Source organism: Mus caroli, unplaced genomic scaffold, assembly GCF_978045245.1.
Source record: "Mus caroli unplaced genomic scaffold, Mus_caroli_1 scaffold_11, whole genome shotgun sequence".
NCBI classification, from domain to species: domain Eukaryota; kingdom Metazoa; phylum Chordata; class Mammalia; order Rodentia; family Muridae; genus Mus; species Mus caroli.
The window spans coordinates 74,434,375-74,455,755 of NW_028227266.1; the positions used below are offsets into that span (position 1 = coordinate 74,434,375).

Consider the following 21,381-nt stretch of genomic DNA (forward strand, 5'->3'; position numbering starts at 1 on the left):
GAAGAAATGTTCTTGAGATAAATGTTTTTGGCTGATTAGTTAGCTATAGATAGGAGCTCTTTTCTCTTTTCTTTTAAACACAAGGCTTCTGGATGTGATCATGTAATAATACTTCAAGAATTCCATAGGTGGGTGTGAAATCTAATGGAACCTGGCATTCTTATTTAACCAGGGCCAATTCCTGGGCTAAATATTTTGTTTTCCCTTTTCTACACTCACTCCCAGCTAAAAATCTTCTTACACTTATCACTTCATTTGATCGTCATAAAATCCCATATGATCGGATATATCAGATATCATTATCTTTAGCTAAAGAGCAAGAAATGCTGACAATATTTGATTGCAAAAGTATGAAATGCAGGACCAGCATTTACATTCTTTCTTTACTCAGAGTATACTTCTTAACTACCATATTATTTTGTCTCTCCAATTATTTTAAGACAGATTGATTCTCCCTTAAAATATTCTTGTGGAGGACTAGCCTTAGAATATGTTTCTCATGACAGTTACCAGCTACTTAAATAAATCACTTCATGGCAAATTTTGATTGGGAAATGTTGCATATTATATTTCCATGTCACTAATAGTTTTGTTTATTCTAAATGTATAGTAGCACGCTAAATATTCTTTGTAATTTCAGTGAAGGTATGAAAATCAAATGCAGTTATGATTGCCCTGTAGTTATAAAAGAATATTTTCATACCATGTTATTGAGAATCACAATAACCTTCTAAACATATTATTAATAACCAATGCTTTAAGACAAGGTAACGGGCAGAGGTGTTAAGTGATCTTTCAGCACAGGTAACAAAATAGATGGAAGCAAATCTAGTATTTGAATCAGTTCTGTGGCTCAGAGAGAGTTGAGTACATGTCCCCACTGGCAGCTCTCACACCCTTGCTGTCAGCTCGCTCTGTGCATTGCATGCCCCCTTTCCCAGCCCAGAGCTGGTTGTATAATGCCAAATTGACTCAAAGCCAAGAAAATGCTCACAGTGTTCCTAAGCTGACTATATCCATCAACAAGAATGGAGAATGTCAGGACAAGTGCACACTTTAAATTAAACAACTCATGAGCAATAGATCAATCAGATAAGTTTTTAAAAATTATTTTCTCCCTTTGCCTTTGCCACAGTGCTAGGGTTCAGGTAGACCAGATTTAAGATACACTGAGAAGCTTGTGAGAGAACTTCGTGAATGGCTGTATGTCTTTCAAAAACGTGAGCCGATTGTGCAGAAAGATAACACAACAAAATTCCAGTCTTTTGATATCCACAGACATGACAACGTTATTTCAGAGACTGGTATATTCTCTTTCTCTGATTACCCGATTAACTGAATAAAGAATATAAACACCATCTCTTAGTGTGTTAGTGTAGGAGAGCCAATAACAAAATAAAAAAGAATCTCAATTTTACTGAGCCACTGTACTCCTGAAGATAAGCTATTAAGCACTGACACGTATGAAACATATTCCCATACATCCTCTTATTTAATGCATTCAATACTTCACAATTAGAAAATTTTCTCTCCTTTTATCCGTGAAGAAACTGATTCAGTTAAATTACTGTTTCTACTTACCTTCTGGTTGCGTACTTCCAACATCATTCGGAGAGTAAGATGTCAATTTATTTTCCTGATTGTAAACATCAAGCAGATTCTTTGTTAAACACTATACCTACAACTCATGGGCATGGAAAAATAAGTAAAAGAACCAAAGAATTTTATGACATTCTTTAAGCACAAAATGATAAAAATGATAGTTACTGGGCTGGAGAGATGGCTCAGTGGTTAAGAGCACTGACTGCTCTTCCAGAGGACCTGATTTCAATTCCCAGCAACCACATGGTGGCTCCCAACCATCTGTAATGGGATCTGTTGCCACCTTCTGGCGTGTCTGAAGACAGCTACACTGGACTCATAAACATAAACTAAATAAATAAATCTTTAAAAAAAAAAAAAGACAGTTACTTTGGCAGCATTTGGTTAGCTGTAAAGACAATCGCGTCCATATTATAGACGATGAGTTTGGAGATCATGTTCTGTAGTTACTGGTTTGATTCGTCTAAATGATTCTGATATCAGTGCATGTGAATGATCTGCACGTCATTTTGGCGAGGGAGTTATGTTAATACGGTCTTATACTCACAACTGTGGAGCCAAATACCGTTGACATCAGAAGATTCTGACTGAAGAAAGCTGAGGGCGCTGACGATGTTCCCAGCTACCTGGAGGAGTACTAAAGCAGGACTGATTGGTTCAGCTGCCGTTTGTTCCTGTCTGTTCATTAAACATTTTCACATGAATCTTTGTTTAAGGAAGTCTTTCTCACAGACTTAAAAAGCATATTTAAAAGTTTGCTCAAGCCTGTTGGTTAATATGGATCACAAATAGTTTTGTTTATGAAAATTCACTTGTACGTAATTATGAAACCATAGCCCTGGTCCCAGTTGGTTTAATTCTATCAATTCATATGTGAGCTTTGCTGATAGTAATACAATTATCTGTTTGATATCCAGCATATAATGGTAAATGCCAACAACAAAAAACTATGTGCAAATAAGTAGCGTATTTCCATATGAAAAATTCCAGAATGACAGTAGAAACTATAAACAACGTAACTTAACGTTGTTTCCCTAAAAATGGCTGGAAGGTAACATATTATTAATAAATATTATCCTAGAAAAGCTTTCTAGAAAGATATTAAAAAATATAAAAGGCATTGATGTTCCAATATAATAGGAAATTATATTGTATTTTTAATTAGAATCCTGTATTGACACAAATGTGTCACAAATTAGGATTAAACACATTGAAAGAAAGATGCTATACTTTAGTCCAGTGATAATTATTCTTTATTCCAAGTATAGTCTGACATTGGCCAAAACTTCAGTTATAATTGATAATTTGAGTTATTTACCTGAGTTTTACTATTTTTTATTGTTATGATGTTATTATTTTTATAATTGTTATAATTTTGACAGTTGTTTTTCTAAAGGATTATGCTAAAACCAGTCACCAGTATTTCTATCCATTTGCAGAGAAGCATCTTAAAAGTAAAGTTTGGGGTAAATCTATCAGATTGCACCTTAGTAACATCAGTGTGGTGCTGAGGAATGTGGAGCTGTAGAAGATAAACCCATTCAACAATTCTGGAAGGAAGAAGAAAGAAGGCGGAGAGTGGAATCCCGCTCTCTGGGAAGACTGGTGACAGGTGAGAGATAAAGAAAACAGTGACACTTGAGAGAGAGTTCTAGATAAGAAAGAGCAGGGAGCAGGATTGGGGTGGGCTGATAAGGCTTTTAAAATTAGGGGCACAGAGATAAAGTTTATTGTAAACGGAGCAACAGATCAAAACGAGAGAAAATGAAAAGCATAAGAAGAGAAATAATAGGATTTAAATATAGAAAGTAACTTGAAAGTAAAGATGGGGAAGAGATCCAATGTGAGTGGAAAATGGAGAAGAAACTTCGCACACTGTGTCAGAAACAGGCTCTCCAAACACCAGGAGTCTGAACCCTCCAAAACTGGGCATATCCAGTACAGGCATGAGGGTTACTTTGGTGAGGTCAGATGACTGTTGTCCAAATGAATTGTGTAATATAATGGAGGAGGCCTTATGATGTACAGGATAGCTCAAGAAAGAACTACAAACCAATAAAAAAAATGTGTAGTAAAGAATCGATCTTATGAAAAAGATCGATTCATATCTATATTATGCCTTAGTACAGACTTTTCATAGGAAGCTGTATTTTTGACTCTGAATTTAAGTTTCAGTATCTGAGCAAATCTTTTTAGAAGCAACTGACCTGTAGAAAAAGCATAGAATATTTATTTTTACAACAGACCTAGAATAAGCTAGTATTCAGTATATGGATGATGTAAATGATTTCCTGGAACAAACATTGTGTATTTACTTAAAATAAACATTTATTAAGAATCTATTAACAATCAATGAACAATTAAAAAAATCTGACTCTTATTTAGAAACTTTTATCATGACTCTGGAACATACTCCTTTTAATGTACAATCCTGTATATTTGTCTCAGAATATCTCTTGGGAGTTTTCAACTCTGATGACATACTAACCATTTAAAGGTATTAATGTTTGACTCCATATCAAGAATTGTGACTTCCTTGGTCTTTGCACAACTCATTATTAGCATTTCTTAATCTACATCCTTGTCTACAAGTGCTAATTCTTATATTCAACCTTACCAGAGGGATTTTTATATGATACAGTTCAAATGTTAGTTTTTATACATATTACACATTAATATATTTCCTAAGGATATTATACATTACAAAGCAAAGCCCATACTCTCTTAATTTTCAGAGGATTTTTGGGTGACGTGTATGTACATAAGTGTATGTATGTTTGTATATGTATATATGTATGTACATATATGATTTAAAAAATTGGACACATTCTATGACATATTTGAGGGTACTTTCTTAGCCTCTGTATTTATCCTAAAGCTTCTAAGGAGAATTCTATAAAGTCCTTTTAGGGTTTATTCATTTTTATGTGTAAGAGTGTTTTGCCTGAATGTGTGTAAGTGCACCGTGTGTGCTCCTGGTGCCTGCAGAAGCCAGAAGGAGGAACTGGATTCCCTGATGGGGTCCAGCTACCACACGAATGTTGAGAAACTAAACCCAGGTTCTCTGCAAGAGCAGTGTGTGCTCTTAACCACTGAGCCATCTGTCAAGACCACAGTGAAATATTTTCTATTCACTATAACAAAAGGTACTACGAAATTAAATACTATGCATTTAAAGAAATTTTGCTTTATGCAATTTTAAAATTTTCTTCAAATTGGATCATTTTGACTATCAATTGTGATGCTTATAAATTTTATTTTCTTCTGAGGGTTATCTTGCTGTTAATGGGAATTACTAGGGTAAATTGGCAACCATGCCTGTCATTGAACTGTAACATTTCTACAAATTTTGAATTGTTCCATTTATCTTTAGAGTCAGCCATCTTCATAGTGTAAGGTGTGGGTTTAAGAATGGTGACTTCGCCCTTACTCACACACCTCGTTTGATGCTTTTCTCCATGCTCCACTTTATCTGTGTGTCTTCAATGCATCTCCACTCTGCTGAGACTTTGCAAGCAATTTCCATTATTGCTAAAATCTAATTAACAAACTGTGGTCATTTTCAGCCTCCTGCATTGCAATACAGGCCATAATAACAGCACTGGGGCAAAACATTGTACTAATCAGAGTTGTGTACAGGAACAGTACTGGTGGGATGAACATTTATTGCAAAAAGGTATTAACTAGATGTGATTATGCGATGCGGGTGGGGTATTGAACAACGGCTGCCTCTGTTCTGGTGAGATGGATAACTCAGTGCCTACTCAGTCTATGATATGGATTGGTCGGCAGTTTCCATTAGATACAATAGGTTCCAGGATTCCCAGGTGGCTGCAGGCCTTCAGTTCATATTGAAAGACCAAAGAACTGGGTTCTGGTGCCAGGAAGGATGGTAACAACAGCAGCAGCAGCAGCTGTGGAGTAGATCCACACACCAAAAAGGAAAAGAGGTCAAGCACAAGAAACAGAACTTAATAGCTAGAGTGCCAATCAAAGGTATTGCTCACTCTGGGATCGTTCCATCCCTTTCAGTTAGCAATCCAGACTCACAGAGAAGCAAAACTCTTCGCTCCCAGATTCTGTCAAGTTGACAACGAGATTAACCATTACACAAATGAAACAAACCATTGTCATTCAAAAGAACGAGGTATTTGTTGACAGGAACAGATATTAACCAACTCTATCAGGGTTACCAACTTTAATTTAATAGAATTTCACTGTAATAATATAACCAAGGGTTTGAAGAACGAATGTAACTCATTACACAGTTTTTTTTTCTTTCTGAGTCATGGCAATTATCTGACAGGTTTGGAATCTAGTACTTATGGAATCATGAGACTGATGATCTACTAAGAGTGTCTACTCTTTAATGGCTAATTGTTGGTTTATTCTCTCAAGAAATAACTATTATAATTAATATCTACTCTCTTGAACTCATATAAAACAATCTTATGAACATGAATATAGAGCATATTGAGAAATCCTGTTGATATAGTCCTGTCCTGGTTATTGAATAATAACAAACATCTCAAAAGCTTGTTAATATCTAGTATCTTTATTATCAGTTTCCTAGATTTCATTTAGTAGCTGATGATCAGATAAAATGTAGGCCACCCATGACTATAGTGCCTTTGAGGTCACTGTAAGAAACCAAACCAAACCAAACCAAACCAAACCAACCAACCAACCAACCAACCAACCAACCAACCAAAACAAACAATCTGTCAGAAAACAGTTTTGCAGTATTGCTTTGCCTTCCTCTGGACACAGCTGACACTGTAGATGCCTTTCCAGAATTCTCTTTGCAGCCAGCACCTCCAGCCACCTAAATGGTCTCATGGATACCTACCGACTTTATCTCTTCCAGATACTTTATTTCTACATCAAAACCCAGCAATAACCAAAGCTCAAGAGGGACAAGAAGGAAGTTCTATACAAAAAAAAAAAAAAAAAAAAAGAGTTACAAAAGCGTCAACTATCTATTGAAACAGTTTCTTCTTTTGAAAATCTGGGAAAGCTGAAATTGGTATATTGGGTATGGTTGCATAACAGATCCAAGAGAGAAAGGCATCAGATTTCAACGAGAAAAGAAACTTTAAAAGAAAAGCGAGCTGTGGAACTTGTTCCAAAGCAATAAGGAAAGGCGAGGGTTTTGTGGAAGTGCCTCTTGGTGATCTTTAAGAATAATTCCCGTGATGAGCCAGGTTTTTCTTCTAGCCTTGCCTCTTCTTTCTGGTGTGTGACTCTGCAGCGTGTTCAATCCCTTGTATAATACATACTCAGAAGTGTGCTTTCCCCCCCTCCCCCCTAATTTGTAGGTACAAAATCTACCCTATCTTTCAAGTTGCTCTCAAACACTTAGGTAGAAATCTGTCCAGGAATTGAGATGTGGTAAAGTAATTTACTCTTAATTGAAAGCAATTCTAACTTTTCATATAGTAGCATTTCCTGTTTAGTCTTAGGATTTTTTTTTCTTATTTTTTTTCTCCTCATCAATCATTTGAAAAATCAATGTGGGCTAAATCTAGTCTGTATTAGGGGTAGAGTAGATACTAAAATCTGACCAAGCCTGCTAGCAACTTATTGCCAATACAATGGAAGGCTATATACGTCTGGGTAAGCAATTACATTACAATTATACTGATTGGTATTTTAAATTATGGTTCAGGAAAACAGTTTTTGAGACATGACGTTGGTTTTATTTTTATTTTTCAAGTATGTTAAAAAATAGATACATACGTAATAAGAACTGCTTCCACCTTTAGTGAAGCTGATTTTACTCTGTAACCCCACTGTGCTCTTGAGACATAAAGCAAATTCACAGCATGCAAAATGTATTTTAAGATACAGAGGTTTTCCATAGCCTACCTGATACATTTTATAAACACAAAAGAGTAATTGATCTGAATCTGTCCTGATGACCAAAATTTGGTGTTTGGTTTGGATGCTAAGTAAAAAAAAAATTCTCAGGGATGTTAGAAGTTCAAACTACTGCTTATTGCAGTGGTATCTGGTCACTGAAAATCTTCATGGCTGCTCTTCCTTGTGATATCTCTTTTACAACAATGCCCTCCCTGAGTGTAGTCTCTGAGCTGCTGTTCTGACTGCAGTGGCATCCTGTAATGATGCAGAATTTTCAGTGAGGGAAAACATTCAACTGCACTCTCAAGTTTTCCTAGTGATCTGTACAAGAGAAATGACGCATTCCTCCAGAGTCGGAAGTCCCCTCAGTGTCTTGCATGCACTGATGAACTGAAGACCATGAGAAATATGACTGTTTCATTCACTCAGAGGAAATACGTTAAAAGAAATTAAACAAGGAATGAGACACCTCTCGGCAAAGAAAAATAAAACATTAGAATTTCACCACAGTTCTAGAATTCACTGGATAAATTTACCTTGCTATCGGAATGCTGTCCCAGACAATGAAAGCACTGTAAACGCTAAGGTTAAATGCGTGCCTGAGAGGAAAATTATAGCAGGCAGAGAAACATTGCAGACTTCCAAATTTTAAAGGCATTAACCATTAAGGATAAACACATACTTCGCTCATTTCCTCAGATTAGGTATGGCATTTTAGAAAGGTGCACACTTTCTCTATTCTACCCATCAAAGTTCAGAAATTCCACTTCCAATTTGTGTGTAGTCACGCAGGGTACCTGATCTTTAGCAAACAAACTGGTGTTTATTTGTACAACTTAAAACAAATCAAAGTACTGAGTGCACTTGGTAATAAATATCTTGTAGTAAGCATGACTACATTTCGGTGGTGATGGAGTAAAAGTTAAGGAAGATAATACTATAAATAAGATATTTCTATTTCAGCTATTGATATAGTCAGAAGTAAATATTATTTCTGCTTAAATCTTTTCTACAGATAATTAAGTTGGAGCTATCTAATTCGTATCCCTGAATTACAACTGCTCTTTCTTTGGAATCAAATATATTTTCTAATAATTCATTGTCTACTTTTTCTTACTTTAAAATAGTCAGTTGTCGTTAAGAATCAATAAATTTATCCCAATTTTAAAAATTGTCTTTTCAGTTTTTAAGAAGTAAATTTTAATGACTTTCAAAAGCTAGAAATAATCTCAAGTATGGCACTGAGTCATACCAAGTTAATTTGCTACAACCTGAGACTTAATATAGAAGTGTATTAAATGCATTCCACCAAAAAGCCTAAAACATTTCTGTATGGCTGGGTGGCAACATTTTCAGCCTGTTACTTGAAAACTGGCTTTTATCCTCCCTGGAATTCGTACACCCCATAGATCACTGTTGTATGTTACATGCATGGCTATAAAATTGCGAAAATGGAGGCTTTTCTGGTAGCAAAAGGGTTAACTTCTTTTTGCTTTACCAGTTTCAAATTACAAGGAGAAGCCTCTTCTTTCCCAGCAGGGTTGTGCTTACATTTCTCTTTAGATCTCCCTTGAAGAGGGCTGGTATATTTGTGCCTGCTGGAGGTGGAATTAACTGTAAGAAGGGGGAAGAGATTGAATGGATTTACAGGAAGGATTGCAAGTAAATTCAGGGAAACACATTTACTTGAACAGTGTAACCTTGGGTCTTGTTTTACACTAAGACCATACAAGAGATGTTCAAGTTATCACTAGGCTGCCGGACAAATCTAATTCCAACACCAAGGTGCAGATCAGCGTAGATCTGGGATTCAGACCTCAGGATTTGTTTTGGAAAGAGTTCAAGCGTTGGGAAGAAGTCAGAGCAAGTGAAGAGAACTTGGGAGCTCCAGTCTATCAGAAGACCAGCTTTCGTCAGTTCAAATACCAAAGGCCTGATTATCATAAATTCACATAGGAATGCATAGGTTATTTGATCAAATAATTTTAGCCAGCTTTTGCTACATCAGCGCCTCAAAAGTTCTTAACAACTGTGGATAATTAGAAATCTGAATTTCAACTTTCTTAGGAATAGCTACTCTTGACGTGTTCTAAAATATTTAAAGCAGGAGAAGAAAATGGACTGAGGGTGCTGTGTTCAGAAATATCACTGTCATGAAGAATAGGTAAATTTGTTTTTACATCTACTGGCGAAGTATACCTCCAAGGATCCTGGATTATTATTTTTTTCCAAGTGGACAAGAAGGATTAAAAATATCGACTTTTGCTCTTGCACAAAAATGCATTGGACTGTATTTTTACTTAGGGGTATTGTGGGCTTCCTCTGGAGCGGCTGGGTTCAAGTGGGTTATGCAAAAGGAGGCTTGGGAGACAATCACGTTCACTCCAGTTTTATTTATAGAAGACTACGGAACCATGAAAGACGGGAAATACAGAGGGAAATTCTCTCTATTTTGGGTTTGCCTCACAGACCCAGGCCCTTTTCACCAGGGAAACAAGCATCTTCTGCCCCCCTCTTTATGCTGGATCTCTACAATGCCATGGCTAGCGAAGAAAACCCTGAGGAGTCGGAGTATTTGCTGAGGGTGTCCCTGGCTGGAGAGGCCAAAGAGACAAGAAAGGGATACCCAGCCTCTCCCAATGGGTATGCGCATCGTCTGCACTTACCTCCAAGGACTCCTCTGACTACCCAGAGCCCACCTCTTGCCAGCCTACATGATACCAACTTTCTGAATGATGCTGACATGGTCATGAGCTTTGTCAACTTGGGTATGTTATTCGTTTATTTGTTCATCTGTGTTAGTATAAAGAGGAAGTTTTTCTAATGTTAAAGTAGCCTCTTGGTAGGTGGCCATGTTTATATATTCATTCTATAAAATTCCCCTTCATAGCTTCTGTTTCATTTTCTATGTAGATATACGATTTTGTTTTATGCTACAGAGTCACATATTTTTAACATGGAAAACTAAAATTAAACAGTCACAATTTGGATAGAATTTGGTCCTTTGAGAGCTTATTAAAATTTAATTTAAAGATGTGCATAAAAGGCAATCCTGTAAAAAGGGAAAATTATTAGGATAGCAGTGCTTTGGGCAAAAGGGGAAAAAAGAAAGAAAGAAAAGAAAAAAGCAAGGACCCAGTGTTTATTTATATGTGTGGGAAAATAAAACTAACTTTCCAAACCAATTTTTTGTTAGTGATTTAAAGAGCATATGAATACATATTTATATGCTACTTAAAAGTTCTCACCTAGGGGGGAAAATCTCTAAATGAAATTAACCAAGATCAAATGAGCTGTTAAATATTAGAAATCAAGGGGCTTCAGTGAAAAAAATAGTTTAGAAAAGAAGTTTCAGTCTCACATTCCTTAAGTTTAATGATTAAAATGTAATTATATCTAGTTGATGTTTGACATAGGCAAGATAAATATAAAACTTGATTTAATAGTATTTATCTATACCAAATTCTCCTTTGAGATAAAAATTTTTAGTTGATAATTCCTAAAAATATCAACAAAGATAATGGAAAATAAGTCTTAAAATTATATTTCATTCAGTACTGGGGCTATATGGTAATTTTTAAACATTGTCAATCTCACATGGAAGATCACTACCCAGCATGCCCTCTCACAAGAATATTAAATAGCTTACCAACTTAAAATGATTTTACAAGGGCCGTTTTAACTTAAAATACTTTAGTATAAAGTAAGGATGATTTGACTATCTTTAGATGTTTAAAGGAAAGTAACATTAAACATGATTTAGTTTTAAGACTTAAAAATTTAACCAACTTTAATTTAGTAAACTTTAAAGAATCAAGAACCTTACAAAGTAAAACCTTTAAAAATTTTCGTTGAAAATGCAGTCTGGGTTGACTTCAAGATATTTTACTCTATGCCTAGCACAAATATTCTTGCATAGTATCTCAAAGGAAATACTTTTTGAGAAGTCAGATAGCAACCAGTCTTGGTGACATGTGGCCAGGTTTGTAATGTATATTTCTTAATGTGCTGTGGTCATTTACTCTCTGGAAACCCTGGACACGGGAGAAGGGGCTTACTATATCATATGCTTTGTGTTACCAGGGACAAAACTCTTACCACTCAGCTTTAGAAAGTCATTGTCTACTGCACGTCAGGTGCTCTGCAGGTCTTCCGCATGACATTTCCTTTTGTATATATAATTAGCAGGCTTCTGTGAGAGCTTTCAAATAAAACTTAGTTTTAAATTGGTCTGATTGTTTCTTCTTAGTGTTAGGGGCATGAGAATATTCCTCACAGTACATTTTACTCTGCAGCTTTTTCAGTCAAGCACATGAATGTCAGGAGAACAGCTTTCGTTCAGCATAGCTAAATGCAAAGCACAAAAATCACTATATTTAGATGTAAACATCTTACATGGACTTGGACCACATGAGCGTCTAAATAGAAAGCTAAGTCCGTTGGCTCACCTTTAAATTAGCTTAGTGATTTGTTCACGTTAGAGAACCAAATCTAAAAGATTAGACCAACTTTACTTATGAAGTTTATGTCATCTAAAATGTGACAAAAGAGAAGTTGTGATTAAGAAATAATACTCAGACATTTATCTGTCTTAATAATATATTCCATTAAACTGAATCTTTTGCTCATTTGCAACAGGGGTTCTTATTTTAAAAAATTACTAGTTTCTTGAACTTGTATGCCATTATTTTCTATAAATACAGATAAAATAAGAAAAGAAACAGAAAAGAATTTATTCAATGATTTCTAGAACCCTGTTTTACCATTAAGTAATATTTTTTTTCATTTAAATTACTGACATTTTTCTTGTGTTAGCCATGATATGACGGCACAGCTGTGTACAAGATCATATTTATATCAACATAGAATTATTTATTTTATTCTAGGGAAATAACATTAGATTTAAAATTTAGAAACTTTACTCATTTTGATCCTGCTCAAATAGGTGCTTAGTGATGTTCAATAACAAGTCATATGTTTTTTTTTCTTCCTTATTAGTAATCCCTAACTAAACGTCTCATGAGAAATGACTAGAAAATGAATTCTGATCCATCCTGGATGAGTTTCTTGTAGTTGTGTTGAAGTGAAGCTGAGCTACAATTTTGTCACGCTTAGACCACGCCTACTCACATAACCAAACGTTACAGCCAATCACTGCTTAGTCTACCTCACCTCTGTGCCTCTTCCATGCACACAACAAATCAAAGCACACTTGGCTAGGTAAATGTGTAGTATCATTATACACTGAACAAACGTTCCCATGCTTTTAATGTAACAGTAACCAGCAGATCCTGCCTGCAACTGTGTTTCACACTGTTACGGAGCTCAAGAGCAATTTATTTTTTTAGTATCTCAAAAACCATCTATGTCATGGAGACCAAGTCCAGTGAGTTCGGTGAGCAGTGGCAGGGCGTGTTTGGAGGAAGGCACCGGGGTGTGTCCGTATGTAGACAGCATCTGCAACCTGTAACTCATTTAACTTAATCCAGATTCAGAATCGTAGCCAACAGAATATTTAGTTTTAAATATTCTTGTGAATTAGTTTCACGTTTAAAAGTGAAAAAAGATTATAATTTAGGAAAAGGTAAAAAAGAAATGTAAGTAACAGGACTCGGGCTATGTAAGCATCGACATACAAACTGAACTCATTATTTTTACCTTTAAATTATTTTAGCAACTTGTTCACTTAACAGAAACAAATCTAAATGGTTCGATCATATTTTGTTTTGTTATAGTAAGAGACTTACGAGCTAATCCCCTACTCTCAAATCGTTGAATATCAGTCAAATTTTTGTTGAATTTGAAGAACAAAATATCATTTTTCTGGTAGTTTTTTTTCTTTTTATATCTCTTTTCCTAAATGTTTACTTGGTTTATGTATGAAGTACTTAAGCAAACGAATAGATTGTGCACCTTTAATATTTTAGTACAATTCCACTCACATAAAGATACAGTTGTGGGATATTTAAAAATTAGAAAACAACACTTTGATGAATTATTTAACGATATTAAATGATACAACACTAAATATTTCAGAGCAAACCATAAAAATGGGAAGCTTGTGTTATTTATTGCCTACATATATTTTTTCTGAAAGCAAAAATTGACATTTGTGTTTATTAGTTGTTTTTGGCTTATTGGTGCATTGATTTCAATTCTTTTTATATTTTAAGAATATATACTTATGTGTTAGCATAAAGCATATAGATGTAACTTTTAAGATTTTCATGATTTACAACATGTTTAGCATGTTAGATATGAAAGGAAAAGTACAGGGAACAGTAACTTGAAGCTCCCTTAGGAAAATCAAGAAACTGTCCTGATATTGAGAAAATATAATGCTGTGTCCTCATTTATATCATTTCTGCTTTTGGCTGATTCAGGTGCTCAGTGGAGGGGAACTTATACATAAACATATAAAGGTGCAATCTAAGGCATGGAGCCTCTATAACAGAGTTATTAACAGGTGTAATATAAACACATCCATAAACGCACAAAAGATTTTAATGTAAATGATGGATTGAGAGAAAAGACGATTGGAAACCACTGTAGCACCTACCCATGGATTGTGTCCGAAACAAGAGATCTCACTATTGGGCCAAACAGCAATCATTCTTTAAATTATTCTCTCTGTCTAAAGAAAAAAAATTATTGCTAAGGACGAAACTATTTCCCTGTTCATCAATGATCATTCTCATTTATAATCAAGACAACTAGATTATGGGTCTTAAAGCTACTTTATGGCCAAATGACTGGTGCAGCTGCCCAGAGGGAGATTATTTTAAACATAGTTTAATAAGATATATATATATATATATATGTATGTATATCTATCTATCTATCTATCTATCTATCTATCTATCTATCTATCTATCTATCTATCTATCTATCTATCTTAATGGTCGCCTACCAAATAGCAAATAGTCAGTTTCAAAAGTCTAATGACAAGTTACTGTGGACTTAGGAAGGGATGGATAGATAGAAAGAGCTGGAAAGGCTCCAAGCACCGCCTCTGGCTCCTTACTCTCTCCCGTCTATAATTACACACCCTTTCCTCTCCCCTTCCCCAGATCCAACACTTAACTCTCCCCTTTTTAGTTCTCTAGTTTCTGGAGCCCCAGGCTCTCTTGGCATGTGGTCTTTACCGCTCCCACCCTTCCTGTGATTTGCCTTTGGTCCTACTTTCTTTATAAGTAAAGGCTTAGATTAGTTGAAAATCAATTAGTTCCAGTTTGAGAGTCTAGGTAAGGCCTCCTGTTTTCTCAGTAGTTGAGAAGGAAAAGGTAATGGTGTGCTGGTCACAGCCCCCACCCACAGGGAGGAGAGCACCTCGGGGCATTAGAATCCTTCCACTTCTGCTGTCCCCTGCAGTGATGTCTCTCACACCCCACCCCTCCCCGCCTCCTTTTCTATTCTATTTGAGGCTCCCTTTGGTAAAACTTAATTGGTGTTTTACTTTACCATTCTTAAAGATAATTAAAATTTTAAAGGAAAAGAATTAAAACCAAGCAAAAGGTTGGAAAGACTACAGCACTGAAGAAAACTAATTCAGCATTCAATTCTCATACAACTTTTCTTTATATTATCCTTATTTAAGACTAATGCCACTAATATTAAAAAATTATTTCCTTTATTAAATTCTCAAGAGGTGATAATGAGCTAGATTAAGGCAATGCTGATAAGGCAGACAAATAAAATACTTTTTAAAAAGTACCAAAGATGGCAGTGAATGGGTAGTTATTCAGAGCTGGCCTTTGAGGTGTACAGGTGGAAACTGTGCTGGGAAATCCTCCGTCTGCCTCATGCTGGCTCAGAAGCTGATTTAGCATCCCGACCACATTAGCTCTAGCAAAAAGCCCTTTCATCCTCTGCATTAAAATACTGACTTGGGGAAAAGAAAAGTATATGTCTCAGTATATGTGCACAAGGAACACACAGACCAGCCACTATGTGCAGTCGTAAATAATGTAGTAGCTTGGCTTTAAAAAAAAAAGCCACAGGTCAAAGGAAGAGGTTTCCCTAACAGACAGGGGCTGAGATCACAGAGCCACTCACAGGACGGGAGGGAAACACTGAGTCCCTTGTTCTAAGCAGTATTTATGAGGTCTTCTTTGCACCTTCAGTTCATATTTTACGAGCCAGGCTGCGGGGCTTCCCCCCTTGCTCATCTCTTAAAATAATACCCGTGACTAAGATATCCTTTAAGCACACTAGCTAACCTTGTCAGCCAGCTCATTCATTTGGAGGGGAAAGGGGCTTGTTTTCATTTTGTTCTGACATTGGGAAGTTTAAGGTTCAGCTCACAAAGCTTGACAGTAAGATAAAAATAATGATGGGTATATTTATCTACCACCCCTCCCCCAGAAATGTTTAAATAATCCACATGAACAAGTCGTCGTCATCTTTGCAATTGGTATGAGGGTTGTTTGAACAGTGGTGGATGGATTAAAAAAAAGAAAGAAAAGAAAAAAATATGTTGATGTAAAAAGTGTTTAAAATGTCAGGGAAAGATATTTGTAGATTAATAAGGTGATGTTTAGTACTTTTGGAAGAAAAGAACCTAACAATGACACTATATCCACAGAGACTGTGTTATTCTCTGCTCAGCAGGCACGTAGCTAAATCAGTACTGTGTGATGCTTACATGACAGTCATGAGGAATTTACAATAGTATTATAGCAGTTAAAGTAAAAACCTGCAATTCTGTAACTTCTAAGGCAGCAGTGTCCATGGGCTCGGAATATGTCCTTTCACCTTTCATTTATAATCACTGGGGTATTAAAGTTCTCTTGATGCAAGAAATAATTCTGTGTTTTAGAAACAAACGAACATAATTAAAATATATCTCAGATATTGTGTTTACTTAATTAGTTACTAGAACTGAGTGTTAACAACTTCTTGATATTGAATAGGCTTTCTAGAATTACACACCCACCCACCCACCCACGCACACACCCACTCACACGCACACACGCTTGAGGACACATGCACACACAAATGCCCCCCTCCACTCCCAAGTTTTGGCAGTTGTCACCAAGACTGACAGGCTGAGACCATCCCTGAATTCCACATGGGAAAATGGGAGGAGTGGCTACTTTAATTTGCCCCTTGACCAACAAATGCTGTGGCACACATGCACAAACGGACATGTACACACACCCACATCCACAAGTATTATATATACATAAGTGAATGTATGCCCTAAGAAATTCATGATCAAGTTCTGTAAAACCATATTTGGGTTTTATTTGAATGTCTCCGAACAAGAAAAACATTACATTTTGTAACTTTTATGAAATTCTTCAATCATGAACACTGGTGCTATTTTAAGAGAATCCCAGTGTCTGTCATTGGGTGTGCACAGGTTTGTTTGGCCGTTTTGACTCTGTCCGTAGCCTTTCTGCGTAGGAAACACAGTTCTTTCAGAATGGCCATCAATGGCAGGTTACTGTTCTTAAGGTTCATTTGTGAATTACATTTAAGTGTTGTCTTTGCTATGATTCCCATGATGGAGGTACATAGCATTGAGGAAGCTAGACCATCTCATCTGGAATCCAGTGTTTAAACTGGCAGGCAGTATAGCCTTGCACAAGCTGGTTGAGTTCTCTGTGGCTCTGTCCCTGTCACAGGCTGTCAAAGAATGAAATGAATTACTGTGTATATAGCTTCCAGTACAGTGTTTAAAAGACATTAAGGCATGAAAAAGCATCTGGGATTGTTATTTGGGTTGCATTTGTATTCAGCATTTATAGCATATTTATAAAAGTGGCTACAATATCTGTGAATCCCAGTGTGGGCTAAAACTGTGAGCTCTTCCGCAGGGGTAATTCCTTCCCCATCCTCACCCCTTCCCACTCACAGTAGTCCTGGAGAGATGACCCCGAGGTCATGAGATTGGGTTAACTAACTCTTCCCCTACTGGCTGTAGCACTTGGGAGTGTGGGCCCTGCCTTTAGGTGTGGGAGCAGGTGAGTGGGCTGGAGTGCATGAGAACAGGAGAGCTGACTCTACTTCCAGCCAGTGGCAGCATTGGGTGGCTTAGCCAGAGCAGTGCTGGAGAGCTCACTCTGGTGGGCAGATGGGGGAGAGTTGATGGGCTGACCAGCTCAGCTACATCTCAGGCCCAGATCCAGGGCTTTGAGTTGGTCCACTCCAGACCCTACATCATCTGTGAACTGTTGGGGCACATGAAAGGGCCAGTTTTGCGGATCCAAAACTGCAGGATCTCCATGAAACAGAGGAACAACAGGAGGAGTCCGGGTGAGGATCCAGGATTGGTGGTGTCACAGAAGCCAGAGATCTCAAAACAGACCAATGACTTATTCCAATGAATATTTTAAAAATTTTTTATTAGATATTTTATTCATTTACATTTCAAAAGCTATCCCAAAAGTCCCCATTATCCTCCCCCTGCCCTGCTCCCCTACCCACTCACTTCCACTTCTTGGCCCTGGTATTCCCCTGTACTGGGGCATATAAAGTTTGCTAGACCAAGGGGCCTCTCTTCCCAATGCTGGCCAACTAGGCCATCTTCTGCTACATATGCAGCTAGAGACTCAGCTCTGGGGTACTGGTTAGTTCATATTGTTGTTCCACCTATAGGGTTGCAGACCCCTCTAGCTCCTTGGGTACTTTCTCTAGCTCCTACATTGAGGGTCCTGTGTTCCATCTTATAGATGACTGTGAGCATCCACTTCTGTGTTTGCCAGGCCCCGGCATAGTCTCACAGGAGACAGCTATATCAGGGTCCTTTCAGCAAAATCTTGCTGGCGTATGCAATAGTGTCTGCATTTGGTGGCTGATTATGGCCCCCGGGTGGGGCAGTCTCTGGATGTTCCATCCAATGAATATTTTTATTTTGCAAGTGAAGATGTGTCGACAGATGATACACACTGTGGGATACACGGTGACACACTACAGCTTCCACACGGAGATGTTTTCTGTGGTTTGTTTATTTATTTATTTTTGTTTGTTTGTCTTATATTTTCTTTGTAGGGGGGGAGGTTGCAAGCGTGGAGGGTGGGTAGGAGGGGATGGGGAGATGAGTGGGACTGGGGTGCATAATGTGAAACAAGACAAAGAAAAACCAACCAACCAATCAACCCTCCAAACAAAACCTGGGAGCCCTGGACTAAAACTGCCTAGCAATTCAAAGATGGTACCAGCGGAATATGAGACTAAAGAAAAGGCCCTACTAAGCTTGAGGCCTATCTTATCTACACCCACATACACTGGGCGCCTGAATGTGGCGTTTACTTACCAGTGTCAGCAGTAAGAACCACACCCCATCTATCCCTGTCTTACCCCAGTGTTTGTCCAGAGTCCCAGAAGAAAAGAGGAAACACTTGTAAGCTGAATCATTTTTGAGGAAAATCTGATTAATATTTATATTGTTGTAATCAGATTGCCTCAACAAAATGTAGGCGATAGTTTAGTAACTCAGAGTAGCTGAGGACTTTTCATTATCTGTAGGCACATGCTAGAAATTGTTACCAGAATCTCTCAGGACAGATGTATGGTAAAGGGACCTTGAGAGGAACTGTAGCCTTGGGAATGAGATGCCACCAAGCAACCCTCAGATATTCAGCAGGGAAGGGAAGCAAACAATGAATTCCTAGGCTGTATTCCTGGCCAAGGTTTCCCACCTATGCTTCTAAGTGAGAGTCACAGAACTCACTGGCAGCCCCTGAAACCCTTGTGATGCAGAGGGCAGAGCTGCAAACTGTGGCAAAGAGCCACTCTTGAGGTACAAACTAGAGATTTTGGACACAAAAGAATGAACAAAGAATTGGATGCTTGGTCTTCTGCTTCTAGAAATATTTTTCTTTTAGTAGAAGCTACACACATGTTGAATTTTTTTATTAGAATAAAATTTAAAGGGAGGATCATATTTTCTCTTGACAGAGAATTATTTCAGGAGTTGAAAAAACAAACTGGTGAAAGCAGCCATTCCATGCTGGAGGAAAAATAAGATCTGTAAATTGTATGTAGACTGCTGATTTCGGCATTAAAGCTATTGTAGAACAAACTGAGTTCTTAAAGGATGAAACAAACATGGAAAATACTCAAAGAACTGCTAAAGAGAGGGAAATAGCATTGACAGAAAGAGCCTTTGTTACCTAGACAGGAGATTGAGCACGGAGCACACAGGAGAGCCAACATTCAGGGAGGCAAAGGATGGAGAACATCACTTCTTCCTTTCAAGGCTTCCCTTAAGCCGCTATTTTAAAATGATTCATGTCTGTACATTAGTGTTTGGATTCTGAGTGCAATCATATAATATCCTCACATGCAACATTCACATTCCATAATTAATGTTGCAAGAAAACATAATGTTATGGTAAGGTAAATTGGGATTATTGTCTTTCTCGATTGCTACCTCTGCTCTCCCTAGGTAGAATTTTTCTGAGTCACAGAAGCAGAATTTAGTAGAACAGCAGGCATTTCAGCGATTTTCATCTCATAAATAACCAACCCCCGAGACTTGAGGCCAAAACCACCTTCCTCTCCTTTAATCACCAGGAAGCACTCACTAGAATGCTCACTCCCAGTAGTTCAGGTTCGCCTTCAAATTTATTAGGTATTATTATTTTACCTCTTAAATTTTTATATTTTGTCTCATAAAAAGACATATTTACTTTTATTGTATTTTATGTGTGTTTTGCCTGCCTGTATGTCTGTGTACTATGTGTCTGTGGTACCCCAGGAAACCATTAGAGAGAGACAGAAATTCTGCAACTGGAGTTCCAGATGACTCTTAGCTGCCATGTGGGTGCTGAGAACTATACCTGGGATGTATGCAGGTGCAAGAAATGCTTTTAAATGCTAAGCCATCTACCTATCCCCAAATTTTTACATTTTTCTTTCACTATTAAGTAAGCAGCAAAGGACAGTTCAACTTGAACTTCATTATGCGAATATAACTGGATACAAGTGGGCAGAAAGGGAAAAGTGCTCACCATATGGGTCAACACTCCTTCGCGAATTCTTTGAGCTGAGGGAGGAGGGTCTACGTCATCCTCCTTCACTTCCCAACATGGTTTCAGTGTGATGAGTTTGCAGAGACTAGCAGCTTTGTCTTTGAAAACGGAATATCTTTGAGCATACCATTTCACTTTATTATAACTTTATTTTACCTTTACCTTTTGAAGTAGAGATCATAAGAGAAATTGTAATTTGGACTTAATAAAGTACTGCCACGGGCCTGTGAACCTACATGAGGTCGTCAATTTTCCACTGCGACTGCTACTGGAACAGATGCTAAGGTGTCTAAGGTTAACGGAGACTCACAGTCCACCAGGATTTGGAAGAGTAGATGCATCAGGAACAATCTGAAAGATGCATGCCACTTTTCCTCTATTCAAATAAAACCAGAATGAAGTCTCAAGTTTCATTGACTGCCTTCTTGTAGGACTGTTAGGGCTTCACGCACAGTGTGAACACCGGCGCATGCGTTCCAGCACGCGCTCCCCAGCAGCTGGTACAGTTTTGGGGGTGTGGGTGTGGATAGTTCAGATAGGACTGATCAGTTGGAAGAGTTCTGATGAGGGTGGATACTGATGATTGTTCCAATTCTTTGTCAACAAAGATTCTCAGCTTCCTAATTGGGGCTACAAGAGAAGTTGCCACCCACTCTGCAACCAGAAAGCCATCTGCTCTCAAGCTGTGCTTACCCATGATGGAACAACTGTCTCTCAAATCATGAATCGAGATAAGCCGTTCTCATACACTGTTTTCTGTCTCCTGCTTGGGTCCAATAACGTAAAACTAACGAGTAAGACTCCTGTGCTCCGTAAGCAGGGCCGATGATGTCAGCCTGGAAACTCCTTCAGGAGACCTACTGTGTACTCCCCTTTAAGCCCCACAGGCATAGATTCTGTGATAAGCTTCTGATAGGTGCTTTTCATATTACCCTTG

General features: G+C 37.6%; 1 protein-coding gene across 1 annotated transcript in view; it reads left to right on the forward strand.

The window, feature by feature from the left end:
• Window positions 1-9,038: 9,038 nt before the first annotated feature.
• Window positions 9,039-21,381, forward strand: part of Bmp5 (bone morphogenetic protein 5) — a 132,442-nt gene continuing 120,099 nt past the window's right edge. The window contains exon 1 of the mRNA XM_021172253.2: window positions 9,039-10,232. Coding sequence (XP_021027912.1) covers window positions 9,743-10,232 — 490 coding nt within the window. The 5' untranslated portion in view covers window positions 9,039-9,742. The remainder of the gene's footprint in view (window positions 10,233-21,381) is intronic.